General features: G+C 41.2%; 1 protein-coding gene across 2 annotated transcripts; it reads left to right on the top strand.

Annotated features, from left to right (window-relative positions):
• The first annotated feature begins 13 nt into the window (after nucleotides 1-13).
• BCAS2 (BCAS2, pre-mRNA processing factor) lies at nucleotides 14-14429 on the top strand. 2 transcript variants are annotated; one of them, XM_025360987.1, is made up of 7 exons: nucleotides 14-151; nucleotides 259-351; nucleotides 5175-5245; nucleotides 6283-6444; nucleotides 11229-11279; nucleotides 11907-11987; nucleotides 13731-14429. In XM_025360987.1, exons 1-7 carry the CDS (start codon nucleotides 59-61, stop codon nucleotides 13855-13857), a joined length of 678 nt encoding a protein of 225 aa, XP_025216772.1. In that variant the 5' UTR covers nucleotides 14-58; the 3' UTR covers nucleotides 13858-14429. The 2 variants fall into 2 exon arrangements, with proteins under 2 accessions (XP_025216772.1, XP_025216783.1); XM_025360998.1 differs by having other exon boundaries at nucleotides 35-122.
• The last annotated feature ends 2223 nt before the right edge of the window (nucleotides 14430-16652 follow it).

The raw sequence follows: 16652 nt of genomic DNA, 5'->3' as shown, positions 1-16652 counted from the left end.
TAAATAGAACTCAGTATACGCAGACGCAGAAAACGCAGGCAAACCTGAGGTCCTCAGAATGGCGGGCACGGGTTTGGTGGCTGGAGAGGTTGTGGTGGATGCGCTGCCGTATTTTGATCAAGGTTATGAAGCCCCTGGTGTGCGGGAGGCGGTGAGTGCGGGGTGTCTTTGTAGCTGACTCACTGTTCGCTGGCTCGGTACCGAAAGAAACATGTTACAATTTGCCGCTTCTACCCTGGCCCCATTTCTCTTTCTAAGGCTGCAGCGCTGGTGGAGGAGGAAACTCGCAGATACCGACCTACTAAGAACTACCTGAGCTACCTAACAGCCCCGGATTATTCTGCCTTTGAAGTAAGTATGTCTTGAGCCCGGGTATGAACGAGGATTCCTGTGAACCTTTATTTTGGATTGAGAGCTTCAGCTACGTAAAAGTGATTTTTAAATTCCAGTTTTAACCATTGCCTGCATAGGTATCAGTCTGTTGAAAACAGCTAGCTAGATAAGTCTTCTCCGAGGTTCTTATTCTAAGATCCATAGGAAGACTTTCTGGGACTCCACGACTCACTTAATGCAAAAATTTGTGGCTACAATTCTTTGAGATAGGATCCACGCGTAAATTCTCAAAGGGACCCTCTCCTGCCAAGAGTCACTCTACAGCAGGTGATCTAGAATTTTTTAATATGTATAAGCCTAATTACCTAAGCTCTTTAGAACCACTGGAGAGTGGCGTATTAAAGTCTAGTTATTTACCAAACGTTTGTGGTATGACTGAAGGGACAAACCATATCCAAGTGTATACTACTCTTTTCTCAGCCTTCTCCTTTTTTCTATAATCTGTCCGATGTTTTTATTAACACATTTCTGATTAATGTAGGCAAGAACTTTCCCTGATACGAATACTTTCCAAGTGCTAGGTGCCATTCTAGATTCTGAAATCATAGAGATAAAAATATGTGGGTTTTAAAAAAATATGTATTTTGCTTTATTTTAATTTTTCTTTATTTAAGACAAGCATCGTCTCCAAAAAAAGATAGGGTTTCTGAATACAGAAAAATACAATACAATGAGGAGCTAGATATATAAAACAGAAAGTTTACAATAGTATGTATAAATGTGTAATAATATGTAAAGGACCTGTAGTGGAGGTATATATAAGGACAAGAGGATTAGAGAAAGGAGTGCCCATGCTTGCCTAGGGAGTCAGATGCTGTTCTACTCCACACAGTGAGTATGATACTATTTTAAATGTATAACCTTGAAGTACACCCAAGATTCTAGTTAGGGTCTAATTAGCTAAGTGAAATGTAAGATATTTCTAAATTATTGGATTCAAGTATTTCAATATGTACAGCTTGGAGTTTTTTTCCCATTATACCTAATCGTTTATTTATGAAAGGATTGTATTATTAAAAGGCAGTATTTAGCTGGGTGTGGTGGCTCACACCTGTAATCCCAGCACTTTAGGAGGCTGAGGTGTGAGGATCACTTGAGACCAGCTTGTGCAGCATAGTGAGACCCTTTCTCTACAAAAGAAAAACTAAAAAATTAGCCAAGCATGATGGCATGCACCTGTAGTCCCAGCCACTCAGGAGGCTGAGGTGGAAGGATCACTTGAGCCTGGAAGTTCAAGGCTGCTACAGTGAGCCATGATAATACCATTGCGCTCCAGCCTGGCGACAGACTGAGATCCTGTCTCAGAGGAAAAAAAAAAAAAGATATTATTTGCATTAAAGGAACATGAAAAAATAGTTAAGTTTGTTGTTTTTGTTTGAGACGGAGTCTTACTCTGTCACCCAGGCTGGAGTGCAGTGGTGCCATTTCTGCTCACTGCAACCTCCACCTTCCGGGCTCAAGTGATTCTCCTGCCTCAGCCTCGCGAGCAGCTAGGATTACAGGTGCCTGCCACCATGCCTGGCTAATTTTTGTATTTTCAGTAGAGATGGGGTTTCACCACGTTGGCCAGGCTGGTCTTGAACTCCTGGCCTCAAGTGATCCGCCCACCTCATCCTCCCAAAGTGTTGGGATACACGGTGAGCCACCATGCGCAGCCTTGGCTAAGTTTTAAGTAGAAGACATATGTTCCTATGAACGTGTTTTCCTATGCTTTTTCTAAATATTGTTACCTAGGTGTAGATGTTAACCACATTAAGAACTAAGTACAGTGGCTCACATCTGTAATCCCAGCACTTTGGGAGGCTGAGGCGAGTGGATCACGAGGTCAGGAGATCGAGACCATCCTGGCTGACAGGGTGAAACCCTGTCTCTACTAAAAATACAAAAAATTAACTGGGCATGGTGGCGGGTGCCTGTAGTCCCAGCTACTCAGGAGGCTGAGGCAGAAGAATGGCCTGAACCCGGGAGGCGGAGCTGGCAGTGAGCCAAGATGGCGCCACTGCACTCCAGCCTGGGCGACAGAGCGAGACTCCATCTCATTAAAAAAAAAAAAAAAGAGCGAGAACTAAGTACAGTAATGCTTCTTGGACTGATTTCTGACGTTTTCAAATAACTGCATTCAATCACAGACTTCTTATAATACTTTTGCCAGTTTTTTCCTTCTCTCTTAAATACCTTTGTAATTAGTTTACTGATTATTTAATTAGCAAACTCCTGGGTTCAAATGATTCTCCTGTAATTAGTTTACTGATTATTTAATCCTTTCTTTTTTTGAGACAGAGTCTTGCTCTGTCGCCTAGGCTGGAGTGCATGCAACTCCTCGGCTCGCTGCAACCTCTGCCTCCTGGGTTCAAGCGATTCTCCTCCCCCAGCCTCCCAAGTAGCTGGGATTACAGGCATGCACTACCATGCCCAACTAATTTTTGTAATTTTAGTACAGACAGGGTTTCACCGTTGTGGCCAAGCTGATCTCGAACTCCTGACCTCAAGTGATTCACCTGCCTCGGCCTCCCAAAGTGCTGGGATTACAGGTGTGAGCCACCACACTTGGCATCCTTTCTTAGTAATAGTTGGTAATGTATACTGGGCTCACTGTCTTTCTTGGTGCACAAAACAGCTCTATAAACTATATAACTATGTTCACTATCCCCATTTTTTTAGCTGGGAAAACTGCAGCTTAGAAAGGCTCATTGACTAAGACCTTAACCATTCTTCAAACTGCCTCTGAAATTACTCTTTCATTAATTCACTTAACAACTATTTACGAAGGTCTATTCCATGCTGGATATTGGAGAAGAGTATCGGCAGGGTCCATACTTATGAACCTTACAATCTAGAGTGTTGAGATGGACAATAAATAGATCAGAAAAATTGTTGATAAATGCTGCACAGAGAATGATAGTGATAAAGTGACTGGGTGACTCTAGGTTGGGTGGTTGAGGAAGGCCTCTCAAAGCTGAGATGAGACTACTCCATGAGCAGGGATTTCCCCCACCGACCCCGCCACCCATGACTTAGCTCCACGAACACTGGGTTAGTCTTTGGAGAGAGCTGAGCTAAAATTCCAGATCTATCACTTACTGAGCATGTGAGTTAGTTAAGGGTTCCTCCTGTGCTGTATGGCTCAAGACTATTTATACCACATTTTTATACTGCCTCTTGTTTAATTATTAGCTGTTACTCTTTGTCACTGCAGAATTTTCTAGCTAAAATGCCTTGGTATTTTTTGCAGGAAACTAGATAACTACATTTTCTTAAGATTATGTGTAATTTAGCAGTAGTGCCTGCAAAATGCTTTCTCCAGAAAGAAATGCTTAATACAAATTTTTTTTTTTTTTTTTTTTTTTAGATGGAGTCTCACTCTGTTGCCAGGCTGGAGTGCAGTGGCGCGATCTTGGATCACTGCAACCTCTGCCTCCCGGGTTCAAGAAGTTCTCCTGCCTCAGCCTCCCAAGTAGCTGGGATTACAAGCGCGTGCCATCATGCCCTGCTAGTTTTTGTATTTTTAGTAGATACAAGGTTTCACCATCTTGGCCAGGATGGTCTCAATCTCTTGGCCTCGTGATCCACCCGCCTCGGCCTCCCAAAGTGCTGGGATTACAGGCGTGAGCCACCTCGCCCGGCCTAATACAAAACTTTTAAACATTAATGCAGGCTTCTGTAAGGCCTTTGATACTTATTCTCTAGTCTAATTGTTAAGATAGTTGAAGCCCTCAGAAAATTAAAATTACATGGAATAACTGAAGTATTACTACAAACAAATATTTTAAGCAGTTCTTTATACTCAGGGTAGGAAATGTGCAGAACGGAAATGGGATAAGATATTGGCCAAAACATCCCTAAAGAGGAATAGCCATACTACATTTACTTGGCAAACAGTAAAATTGCTAGAGAAGATAGTGAATATAAAGAAAAGACACTTTGGGAGACTGAGGCGGGCAGATCACCTGAGGTCAGGAGTTCAAGACCAGCCTGGCCAACATGGTGAAACCCCGTCTCTACTAAAAATACAAAAATTAGCCGGGCGTGGTGGCAGGCGCCTGTAATCCCAGCTACTCGGGAGGATGAGGCAAGAGAATCGCTTGAACCTGGGAGGCAGAGGTTGCAGTGAGCCAAGATTGCGCCATTGCTGTCCAGCCTGGGGGACAAGAGTGAGACTTCATCGTGAAAAAAAAAAAAAAATTCTTAGATTTCTGGAGGCTGGAAAGTGTAAGTAAGGTTCACAGGCTGCATCTGGTGAGGGCATTCTTGCTGATGTGTACTTGGTGTACAGTCCTGAAGCAGCACAGAGCATTACATGGCACGTAGGGGCACACAAGAGAAAGACAAACTGGCTTTTATAACATACCCACTCTGGTGATAACTCATTAATCCATGAATGGGTTGAGCCTTCATAACCCAATCACCTCTTAAAGACCCCACCTCTTAATACTATTACATTGGGGATTAAGTTTCCATATGAGTTTCAGAGGGGACAAACATTCAAACCATAGCACTGTCCAACTGATGGTAACATGCTTCTGGAATTGAGAACATCTGAGTTAGGATTAATCCTTTTCTCTGTGGGCTCCTTAATACATGCCACTTTTCCTGGCTAAGCTGAATGTGAAGTGACTGTGTGTGTTTGTGTGTGATTCTAGAGAGCATTTAACTCAGAGAAGAATTAGGGAAAGGTAAATGATTCATTATAATAGGTAGTGTAGCTTAAATCTATTCTTTGGTGATTGTTAATTTCAATTGTCAACATGATCTTAGAAATCTTTTTCTGATTTACACATCAGACTGACATAATGAGAAATGAATTTGAAAGACTGGCTGCTCGACAACCAATTGAATTGCTCAGTATGAAACGGTAAGAATATTAAAATGGAAATTAAAATTTAATTTGTAGTAACTCAGTAATGAGCTGAGATTTGTGAAGAATGTATTTGCTGGCTAATATTGGCAGTGTTGGCTGGGCGTGGTGGCTCACACCTGTAATTCCAGCACTTTGGGAGGCCGAGACTGGCGGATTGCTTGAATCCAGGAGTTTTGAGACCAGCCTGGACAACATGGCAAAACCCTATCTCTGCCAAAAAAATAATAATAATAATAAACAACGTACCTGGGTATGGTGGCACGCACCCGTAGACCCAGCTACTTGGAAAGCTGAGGTAGGGAGATCGCTTGACATCCTCCGGGAGATGGAGGTTGCAGCAAGCCAAGATTGTACCACTGCACTCCAGCGTGGGGAACAGAGGGAGACCCAGTCTTGAAAAAAAACTATATATAGAGAGATATCTGTAGATACAGCTATAGATAGATAAAGATATATCTATGGATATAGATATAGATACAGAGATCTATAGATAGATATAGAGATGTAGATATAGATATATATCTATAGATATCTGTAGATACAGATCTATAGATATCTAGGGAGGCAGTGTTGAAGGACTGACTGGGTGGTGTGAAGAGGGAATAGAAGGAGTCATATCACTTCTCATTTTTTTTCTCTACCGGGGAATGGGTATGTTAGTGGATGGGTGGATGTGAGTATTTTACAAAAATGGTAGCAAAGGTTTTTGTCTACTACTTTTTCCCCTTAATATATTATTCACATCTTAATATTAAATGTTCTTCAGTGACATCATTTAATAGCTAATATAACAATCTTTTATGTGAATGTAATGTTGCTTATTTAACCAGTTCACATTGAAGTGAACATAATGGTGCTAAATCATATTTGTAAATTGATTGTTAGGCTGTATCAGTTTCTTATTATTGCAAGGTTTACATCCTCAGTCTTCTGTAGTTTTTATACTATATGGAGACTCATGGGACATTCTGTTGGGAAGAGATGTAAAGGCTTGACAGTACAGATGGTTTTATTTTGTTGTTTAATTTCAGATATGAGCTTCCAGCCCCTTCCTCTGGTCAAAAAAATGACATTACTGCATGGCAAGAATGTGTAAACAATTCTATGGCCCAGTTAGAGCATCAAGCAGTTAGAATTGAGAATCTGGAACTAATGTCACAGCATGGATGTAATGCCTGGAAAGTATACAATGAGTAAGAACCTTTTTTTTTTTCCTTTTCTTTCCATCTCACCCAAAGTTTTAGTACTTTTTAAAAGTATGGGAGGTGCTGGGTGCAGTGGCTTACGCCAATAATCCCAGCCCTTTGGGAGGCAGAGGCAGGTGGAGTGCTTGAGGTCAGGAGTTCGAGACCAGCCTGGCCAACATGGTGAAACCCCATTTCTACAAAAAAAAAAACCACACACACACACATACACACACCCAAAATTAGCTGGGCATGGTAACGCGCGCCTGTAATCCCAGCTACTCTGGAGGCTGTGGCATGAGAATTGCTTGAGCCTGGGAGGCAGAGGTTGCACTGAGCCAAGATTGTGCCACTGCACTCCAGCCTAGGCGACAGAGTGAGACTCTATCTCAAAAAAAAAAAAAAAAAGCTGGGTGCGGTGGATTACGCCTATAATCCCAGCACTTCAGGAGGCCGAGGCGATCACCTGAGGTCAGGAGTTTGAGACTAGCCTGGCCAACATGGTAAAACCGCATCTCTACTTAAAAAAAAAAAAAAAAAGATTAGCCAGCCATGGTGGCACTTCTGTAGTCACAGCTACTCAGGAGTCTGGGGCAGGAGAACTGCTTGAACCCGGGAGGCAGAGGTTGCAGTGAGCTGAGATTGCACCAGTGCACTCCAGCCAGGGTGACAAAGCGAGACTCTATCTCAAAAAACAAACAAAAAAACCCCCACAAAGTATGGGTAGGGGAAGTGGGATAAAAATAATACAGCTAGACTTTTTCTTGGGATTATGTTCTAGAACTACGACCCATATGAAAGGCCACTATTTTGAAACCCACCCCAAAGTTCAAGAGTACTAAGAGGACCTAAACCAAACTACCACATTTAATGTATAATATTGTAAGAAAACGAGTTCTGAGGTCCCATCTGCAGAGCACCACTTGATAGAATGTTATCAAGTTTGCTTAAACAGTTGATTCTCATTAGTCATGCATTATGTTCTTTAAGTCCTGTGGACACTGAATTAGCAAATACTGTACCATATCTCCTAGGGGGAATATATACATATTCATGTGCACACATATACATATCTCTCACACAGATTATAATCTTAAATCCTAGAATAAACTCATCCTGGTAGACTTCTGTCTTTATTTTATAAAAGAGAAAACAAAGTTGAGAAATGTAAAGTAACTTTCTTGAAACTACCCCACTAACAGATCCCAGACTTAGAACTTGAACTTCATCGTCTGCTTATTACTGTATGAGAGCTGAAACAAGAAGGCAAAGTACCTCCTTGTTCATCCTCAGCTGCGAATGTGCATGCTCAGCAGCCCGGATTTTTCACTGCTGTGCACATGTCCATGAATGAATGCAAAACACTACAAGTAGTAATTTTGAGATTATAGATAAATTTGAGCAAGTATTTGTTGTCAAAACAAGCCACTAACCTGTTTCTGTTCCATGTAACTAGCTGTAGCTTTAGTATTTATTGTCTGTCTAGAATTCAGATTCCTTGCTTGCAAAATTCGGTGGTTAGATTATCTGCATGGCCCCTTTGTGCCCTGAGATTTCCTGATTGTGTATTTACAATTTAAGAGAAAAAGGCCACAGAACTTCATAATAGTGTGTACAACTTTTGTTAGAGTGTGTTTCCTGAAACATAGCTGTATAAAATAAAGCAAAACCATGAAATGATAATACTGTTTCTCAAATCTTCAGAATTATGCATTAAGTATTTGTAGCCACATAATACCAGTGGACAAAATCCAGAATTTGGGAAACTCTACAAAGCCAACAACTAACTTTCTTTTATATATCTATATATTGCAAGGGGGGAAAAAAAGAACCGGATCAGGGTGATTAAGAAATTTAGGTGACATCAGTAAATCTGTTTCACAAAATGGAAAACTGTGATTCTTCTCAAGAAGCTCTATCTAATGGAAGAGACAGTAAGTTTTATGCCAAGTAACCAGTAGTCTATTTTTGGCAGTATGGGGGCAAGTGTTACATTGTGTGCTGTGGTCTGTAAGCTAAGCATTAAGAGATAGGGCATTGCCAGGTGTGGTGTTTCACACCTGTAATCCTAGTGCTTTGGGAGGCTGAGACAGGAGGATCACTTGAGGCCAAGAGTTTGAGACCAGGCTGGGCAACGTAGTGAAGCCCTGTCTCTACAGAAAACAATAAAAAATAGCCAGGTATGGTGGTACACACCTATAGTCTGTTTGAAAAAAACAAAAAAAAGATGGGGCATAAAGTTGAGGGTTGTTGAAGAAGGGTGAAATTGGGATGTTTAGAAGGAAACAAGGAAAACATTCCAGGAATGGAGTGCATAGATGCAGAGGAAAAAATATGACATTGAAAAGAACACTGCTGTCAACTTACCTGAAAACCTTTAATAATTCCCTATTACCTGCAAGGTAAGGGCCAAGCTTTTTTTCTTTTTCTTTGGAGGTGAAGGCGGGGGTCGGGACAGAATCTTACTCTGTCGCCCAAGCTAGAATGCAGTGCCACAATCTCAGCTCACTGCAACCCTCCCGGGTTCAAGCAACTCTTCTGCCTCAGCCTCCAGAGTAGGTGGGATTATAGATACACGCCACCACGCCTGGCTGATTTTTGTATTTTTTGTAGAGACGGGGTTTCACCACGTTGACCAGGCTGGTCTCAAGCTCCTGGCCTCAAGTGATCCTCCAGCATCACCCTCTCAAAGTGCTGGGATTGTAGGTGTGAGCACCTGACTGGGCCAGGCTTTTTAACATGGTATTCAAGGCCTTTTCCTTACTCCCTCAACTGTAAACTTTTAACTCAACCCAAACTAGTCCTTTCTCTGGTGATTATCATAAATCCTGCCTCTGGGCCTTTACTTGCCCTTGACTTTACCTTTTCTACCCAAATTCAGCTTGTTTAGGGCCCAGCTCTAGTTCGCTTACTTGTCTTCTTCCCTGATTGAAATTCTGCTTCTAGTATTGTCTCCCTCTTCTGAGTAACTCTACACAGAATTACTGTGCACATCACTTGTTTTCCATTTAATCACAAAGTGCTCTATAGTGCTTAACATTCCCCTGAGCATATTTTGTCTCCTCCAAATTCAATGGACACTTCTCCAGAGGAGGTGTACTATATTTTATCAAAGTATATTTAAGAGGAAGGGTGGGAGAAGGGAGAAGACAAACTAAACTTTCAGGGAGAGCCAATTCAAAGGAAAGCTCCCTTGTTGGTGGGCAGAGTCTGGAATAGAGCACTAAAATCAGTAGTCCTCAGCATGGAGTGATCGTCGAAGTCAAGGAAAGAGGGTTGACCTGAGAGAAAGCCTAGAGAGGCACAGCTGTTTAAAGACTGAGTCTTGAGAGAATTGCAACTAATGCAGGGAAACCAGTCAGTAGAGATAGGAGAGTAACTCAGGTGAGCAGCAGAAAATTTGAGTCACAAAAGCCAGGAAACAATATTAGATTTAGAGCAAGAACACATTAGGGCCAGATGTGGTTAAAATGGACCCTATAGGTGATTGATCCACTGCCTTAAGAGGAAACTGATATGATGTGGAATTATATCTCAATAAAGCTGTTATTTAAACTTAAAAAAGAGATTAAAATCTGTTTTATTACTTCTCTGAAATAATGATATGGTACTCTGTATTATTGAACTTTTCTCCTGTGCTAGTTACAGCTGACCTGGACTGGTATCTGTTTTTTATGTTGCTGTGCATAGGTTACATGCAAATATGGACTGGTATCTCAAATCTACAACAGTTTTCTTTTTCTCACCTCTCTCTAGCAGTGGACAGGAGGAGAGAATGACAGGATAAATGTATATGAAGAAATATAGAGATAAAAGGGGGTTGAGAAATAATAAGTGGATATACTCAGATATATTCCATCTTCTCTGTGACAAGAAGTCATGACAGTTTAAGAAGTGACAAAAGGCTGTGTGTGATGTCTCATGCATGTAATTCCAACACTTTGAAGGCCAAGGTGGGGAGACTGCTTGAGCCCAGGAGTTCAAGACCAGCCCGGACAACACAGTGAAACCCTGTCTCTACAAAAAAATAACAAAAATTAGCCGGGCATGGTGGCTTATGCCTGTAATCCGAACTACTTTGAAGGCCTGAAGTGGGAGGATCGATTGAGCCCAGGAGGTTGAGGCTGCCATGATTGTGCGGCTACACTCCAACTTGGGCAACAGTAGAGCAAGACTCTGTCCAAAAAAAAAAGCCGGGTGCAGTGGCTCACACCTGTAATCCCAGCACTTTGGGAGACCGAGGTGGATGGATTGCTTGTGGTCAGGAGTTCAAGACCAGCCTGGCCAACGTAGTGAAACCCCATCTCTGCTAAAAAAAAAAAAAATACAAAAATTAGCAAGGCACGGCAGTGCACGCCTGTAATCCCAGCTACGTGGGACACTGAGGCAGGAGAATTGCTTGAACCAGGAGGCAGAGGCTGCAGATCACACCACTTCACTCCAGCCTGGGCAACAGAATGAGACTGTCTCATAAGAAAAGCAACCTAAGTACTCAAATTATCAGGCAGGGCATGGTAATTCCAGCAGTTTGGGAAGCCAAGGTGGGAGGATTGCGGCTCCTCGGGAGGCTGAGGCAGGAGGATTACTTGATCTTGGGAGGTGAAGGCTGCAGTGAGCCATGATCACACCACTGCATTCCAGCATGGGTGATAGTCCTTGATTATGGAGTGTCCAACATAGTTCTTGGCACAGAGCTCCATAAATACGATTTTTAGCAAAAAAACTTGAAAAAGTTCACTTTTAATTGGTACTATTTTAATGTATTTTAATCTGATTTTCCTCTTTTCCTTCAGAAATCTAGTTCATATGATTGAACACGCACAGAAAGAACTTCAGAAGTTAAGGTAAATTGTTTTTTCCTATTACAGAATGAACTTTATTAAAGTGAACCTTTAATAAATAGAAAATAGGAGGAAAAAGAAAGCAATGAGACTGCAGCCAGGTGAAAGTAAACAATTGATCCACTGTCTTTGTTCAACATCTGGCACTGGGTTTGCCCTACCTAAGTAGACGAGTAGTAGGCCTGAGGTCTGAAAACATCTCTGCCACTTGCAGCTTGCAAGTCTGCAAACATGGAAAGACACTTTTAGAGGGGGAAAAAGTTGGAGAATAACACATATAATCTGATTTTTAAAACCGATTTCTACACACACATATAGGAAAGCCTGGAAGGACACCCAGCAAAAACTCAACAGGAGTTATCAGGAAAAAGGAGACATGCATGGGAAGAGGGACTTGAGACTTGTAATCTGTGTGTGCTCGTGTGTGTGTGTGTGTGATTTCTCACAATGAGCATGTTTTATGAAACTTGTAATCAAAAAATAATTAGAAGAACGGTAATTTCTACAGTTAGCCTATAACTGTACATAATATTGTTCTCATGGGATTAAGATATTCTCTTGTGTTACAGAGTTTTCTGTTGAGTTTTGGTCTTACATTAAAATGTCATTAGGTTGTATAATTTTTTACAGAAAACATATTCAAGATTTAAACTGGCAGAGAAAGAACATGCAGCTCACAGCTGGATCTAAATTGAGAGAAATGGAGTCAAAGTGAGTATCTATAATTCCATCATCTTTTAAATTGTTTAGCCCAGTCTAAGGTCGATTCAGTAATATTCAAATAGCATTCATGTGGGATGGCATAGGTGTCAAAGAAAATGCTGTTTTCTGAATTCACCCTTCACTGTCTCTGCCTTTCTATAAGGTGTTAAAGAGAACTATAAACGAGAATTGAACCATTGGTGAAGGATCCTTTGCTAAATTGAACCATTGCTAAAGGATTCTGGTCTTAGAATACCCTGTTTTTAGTCTAGTATTTTTGGCCTTGAATAGAATTCTACCTTTATTCTCCTTTTAAATGGAAAAAAAAAATAGCCAGCTACAGTGGCACATGCCTGTAGTCCCAGCTACTGTGGAGGCTGAGGCAGGAAGATTGCTTAGCCTGGGAGGTTGAAGCTGCAGTGAGCCATAATCGCACCAATGCACTCCAGCCTGGGCAACAGAGTGAGACCTAGTCTTAAAAAAAAAAAAGGAAAAAAATTAATTTTATAAAATATTGTAGGGAGGGAGATTTCATACTTTTCTTGATAATTTGTTTGTACCTCAGGTTTATACATTTTAAAAAATGTTCTTTTACATACACACGTATGCCTTTATACAATATCTTGAATATTTGTGTCATTTCTCTTTTCTTTTTTGCTTTCCCATTCCCTTTGTCCCTTCATTACTCAAGTTATTCTCCTTGTTCTACCATCTCCATGTACGTGTTATCAGTCTCTTTGGTACCCTTTCATGTTTTTTCCTCAATTTAATAAACTGTTGCCTCTTTCCTTTTTGTTGATTAAATTAGATACTGTCTTCATCACTCTTTCCTATTTCTTCTGGTTTACAAGTTCTCTCATCTGTTTCTAATTTGCTTTTTTATTAGTTGAACTTCTGAGATAATTGTAGATTCCCATGCAGTTGTAAGAAATAATACAGAGAGCCAGGTGTGGTGACTCACATTGTAATCCTAGTGCCTTGGTAGGCCAAGGTAGGAGGATTGCTTGAAGCCAGGAGTTCAAGATGAGCCTGGGCAACATAACAAGACCCTGTCTCTACAAAAAAAAATGTTTTTAAATGAACCCAGGCATGATGGCATGCACCTGTAGTCTTAGCTCCTCGGGAGGCTAAGGTGGAAGGATTGCTTGAGCTCAGGAGTTCCAGGCTGCAGTGAGCTGTGATCACACCACTGCATTCCAGCCTAGGCAACAGAGTAAGACCCTATCTCTGGGGGGAAAAAAAGAAAAAAGAAAGAATACAGATTCCATGTACCCTTTACCTACTTTTCCACAATTGTGCCTTGATTTTTTTTAATGGAAAGTTGAAAGTAAAGTTTAGGCTGGGTGCAGTGGCTCACGCCTGTAATCCCAGCACATTGGGAGGCCGAGGTGGGTGGATCACCTGAGATCAGGAGTTTGAGACCAGCCTGGCCAACATGGTGAAAACCCCATCTCTACTAAACGTACAAAAACATTAGCCAGCCGTGGTGGCATGTGCCTGTAATCCAGCTGCTCGGGAGGCTGAGGCGAGAGAATCGCTTGAACCCGGGAGGCAGAGGTTGCAGTGAGCCAAGGTTGTGCCATTGTATTCCAGTCTGGGCAACAAGAGTGAGACTCTGTCTCAAAAAAAAAAAAAAAAGTGAAGGTTAGTGTTATAGCTCTGGGTGAACGTGTGTATACATTTAAAATAAAATCTTCTAAGAGAAATTTTACATTGAGTAATTTTCTTCCTTTTCCCCCCCCCCCATTCTAGTTGGGTATCCCTGGTCAGTAAGAATTATGAGATTGAACGGACTATTGTTCAGCTAGAAAATGAAATCTATCAAATTAAGCAGCAACATGGAGAGGCAAACAAGGAAAACATCCGGCAAGACTTCTGAAAAGACAGTTTAGCAGGTAGAAGAAAAGGTGGGCTTTCACAAAAGGCATCTGAACTTTTAATGAACTGTGAAGGACAACAGCATCTTCACAAAACCATTGATGTTTAAATGTTTAGAAATCATAGAATGTGTGGGCTGCTGTAGTAATTCTATTTGTATATCTCAACAGAATTAAAATGTCTAGCTTGGTGGTATTTTTGTAACCATAAAAGAAAATCTTTAGGCTTTCAAAGTAAGTTATGACTTTAGAATAATATTGTGTCATAGAATTAATTTTCAGCCATGCGGACCATATTTTGTATCCAAGGATCCTTATTTAAAGCCTTCAACATGTACAGGAAGTTGGAAATTTTTGGTTTATGACTTTGTCTAATAAAGAGATAGTTCGAAACACATTCTTGATTACCAAACAAGACTTCAGAAATACAGTGACTGTACAGAGTCATCATTATCACCATCATCATCATAGGTAACAGTTATATCAAGCTTAATATGTGCTGAACACTGTTCTGAACACCTTAGATAGGTGAACTAGATGTATATGAATAAAAATTATTTGGTTCTCACAAAAACCTCAGGAGGCGGTTACTGTTTTTCTCATATGTGGACATGTAACAGACCCCAGTTAAATAACATAACTTGCCAAGGTTTTATAGCTGAAAATGTCAGCTTTTTTATAGAAAATGTCAGTCAGGTTTTGAACCCAATAGTCCAGCTCCAGAGTTAATGTTCTTTCTTCTCTACTTGTAAGGAATTAAATTGTATAAAAGATTCGTGCCCAATTCAGAAAAAATACTTGCAACATATCAAAAGATAGTCTTGCTAGGTGTGGTGGCTCACGTCTGTAATCCCAGTGCTTTGAGAGACTGAGGTAGGAGGATCACTTGTGTCCAGGAGTTCAAAGCCACCATAAGATATGATTGTGACACTGCGCACCAGCCTGGGTGACAGAGCAAGACCCTGTCTCAAATGAATCAAGGTAGTCTTAATGTGTAAATACTGACTCAAAATTATTGAAAGGTCAGTGGCTCACACCTGTAATCCCAGCACTTTGGGAGGCTGAGGTGGGCGGATCACGAGGTCAGGAGATCGAGACCATCCTGGCCAACATGGTGAAACCTGTCTCTACTAAAAATACAAAAATTAGCTGGGCGTGGTGGCATGTGCCTGTAGTCCAAGCTGCTTGGGAGGCTGAGGCAGGAGAATCGCTTGTACCCAGGTGGCAGAGGTTGCAGTGAGCCGAGATTGCACCACTGCACTCTAGCCTGGTGACAGAGTGAGACTCCATCTCAAAAAAAAAAAAAAAAATTATTGAGATGTTTATCTCAATAACTGAAAAATATAAATTGAAAAATCTAAAAATTATTTTTCAATTTTGAAAAATATAAAAGGATGTTCATTATAATACAAAATAAACCTAGAACTTTTTGATCTATGATATGATAAATGGTCAGTACTTTTGAAAGTACCTTAAGACAATTGAGAGCCACATTTCTTTCTTTTTTTTTTTTGGAAACAGATTTTGCTCTTGTTGCCCAGGCTGGAGTTCAGTGATCCGATCTCAGCTCACCACAACCTCCACCTCCCGGGTTCAAGCAATTCTCCTGCCTCAGCCTCCCAAGTAGCTGGGATTACAGGCATGTGCCACTATGCCCGGCTAATTTTGTATTTTTAGTAGAGGTGGGATTGCTCCATGTTGGTCAGGCTGGTCTCAAACTCCCAACCTCAGGTGATCCGCCCACCTTGGCCTCCCAGAGTGCTGGGATTATAGGCGTGAGCCATAGCACCCAGCAAGAGCTACATTTCTGTGTTAAAGATAGGGACTGTGGGAATGAATGCATATGGAGTGTTGTCATCCATCTCTTCATTCCCCACCCTTGGCCTTCTCTCGGAAGGAAATGGAAAGAGTTGTGGAGTATCTGACCAGCCTAAGAGAAAGACCTACTACAGTTGTTGAAATTCAGAGTTTCCCAACAAATGAAATGACCAAGCCAGGACACAGAGCAGAGAGGCTCAACAAACCACCCCCTAACCAACACAGCTTCTAAACCATGTTTTAGCTCCCCACTTTTAAACATGAGTAGAGAGTTGAGGATCACCAGATAAGGCAGTTGTACATTGTGAAAGACAAGGAGTAAAACAAATCTGCGAAAGACTATGGAGAAAACAGATGATGTAAGAAGAAAACCTTTTTTTAAGAAATATATCCTCAGGCTGGGTGTGATGGCTCATGTCTGTAAATCCCAGCACTTTGGGAGGCCAAGGTGGGAGGATAACTTGAGCCCAGAAATTTGAGACTAGCCTGGGCAACGTAGTGAGACCCTCATCTTTACAAAACATACAAAAATTAGCCAGACATGGTGGTGTGCGCCTATAGTATCAGCTACTTGGGAGGCTAGGGAGGAGGATTGCTTGAGTCCAGGAATTCAAGCCTCAGAAGGCGGTTACTGTTTTAATGAACTATGTGACACTGTACTCCAGCCTGAATGACAGAACCAGACCCTGTCTCAAAAAAGAAAAATATATCCTCAGAGAAGATATTGCAGCCATAATAATATACAAGATGCTATTTTATTAAGAAAGAACAAAACAGCTCATTGAAATTAAAAATATGGTAGCAGGAATTAAAATTCAATGGGAAAGTTAGGAATTAAAGTTTACAAACTCAAAGAAAGTGAAGCCAACAAAGACAAACATGGAAAACAGAGAAGAGAAAATAGGAGGACCAGTCTGGAAAGTCAGTAGCTGAATAACCTGAGAGAAAACTGGAGGGAAGAAGTCATCAAAATAATTCA

Source organism: Theropithecus gelada, chromosome 1 (assembly GCF_003255815.1).
Source record: "Theropithecus gelada isolate Dixy chromosome 1, Tgel_1.0, whole genome shotgun sequence".
Lineage (NCBI taxonomy): Eukaryota > Metazoa > Chordata > Mammalia > Primates > Cercopithecidae > Theropithecus > Theropithecus gelada.
Note: the sequence above shows the minus strand (reverse complement) of the source record. Positions and strands in the feature narration are given on the sequence as shown.

Bases quoted from the DNA above. Each gene is read 5' to 3' on its own strand.
- BCAS2 (XM_025360987.1), top strand. From the start codon at position 59: ATGGCGGGCACGGGTTTGGTGGCTGGAGAGGTTGTGGTGGATGCGCTG. The intron at 152-258 runs GTGAGTGCGGGG...TCTCTTTCTAAG, and splicing joins CCCCTGGTGTGCGGGAGGCG to GCTGCAGCGCTGGTGGAGGA. The intron at 5,246-6,282 runs GTAAGAATATTA...GTTTAATTTCAG, and splicing joins GAATTGCTCAGTATGAAACG to ATATGAGCTTCCAGCCCCTT.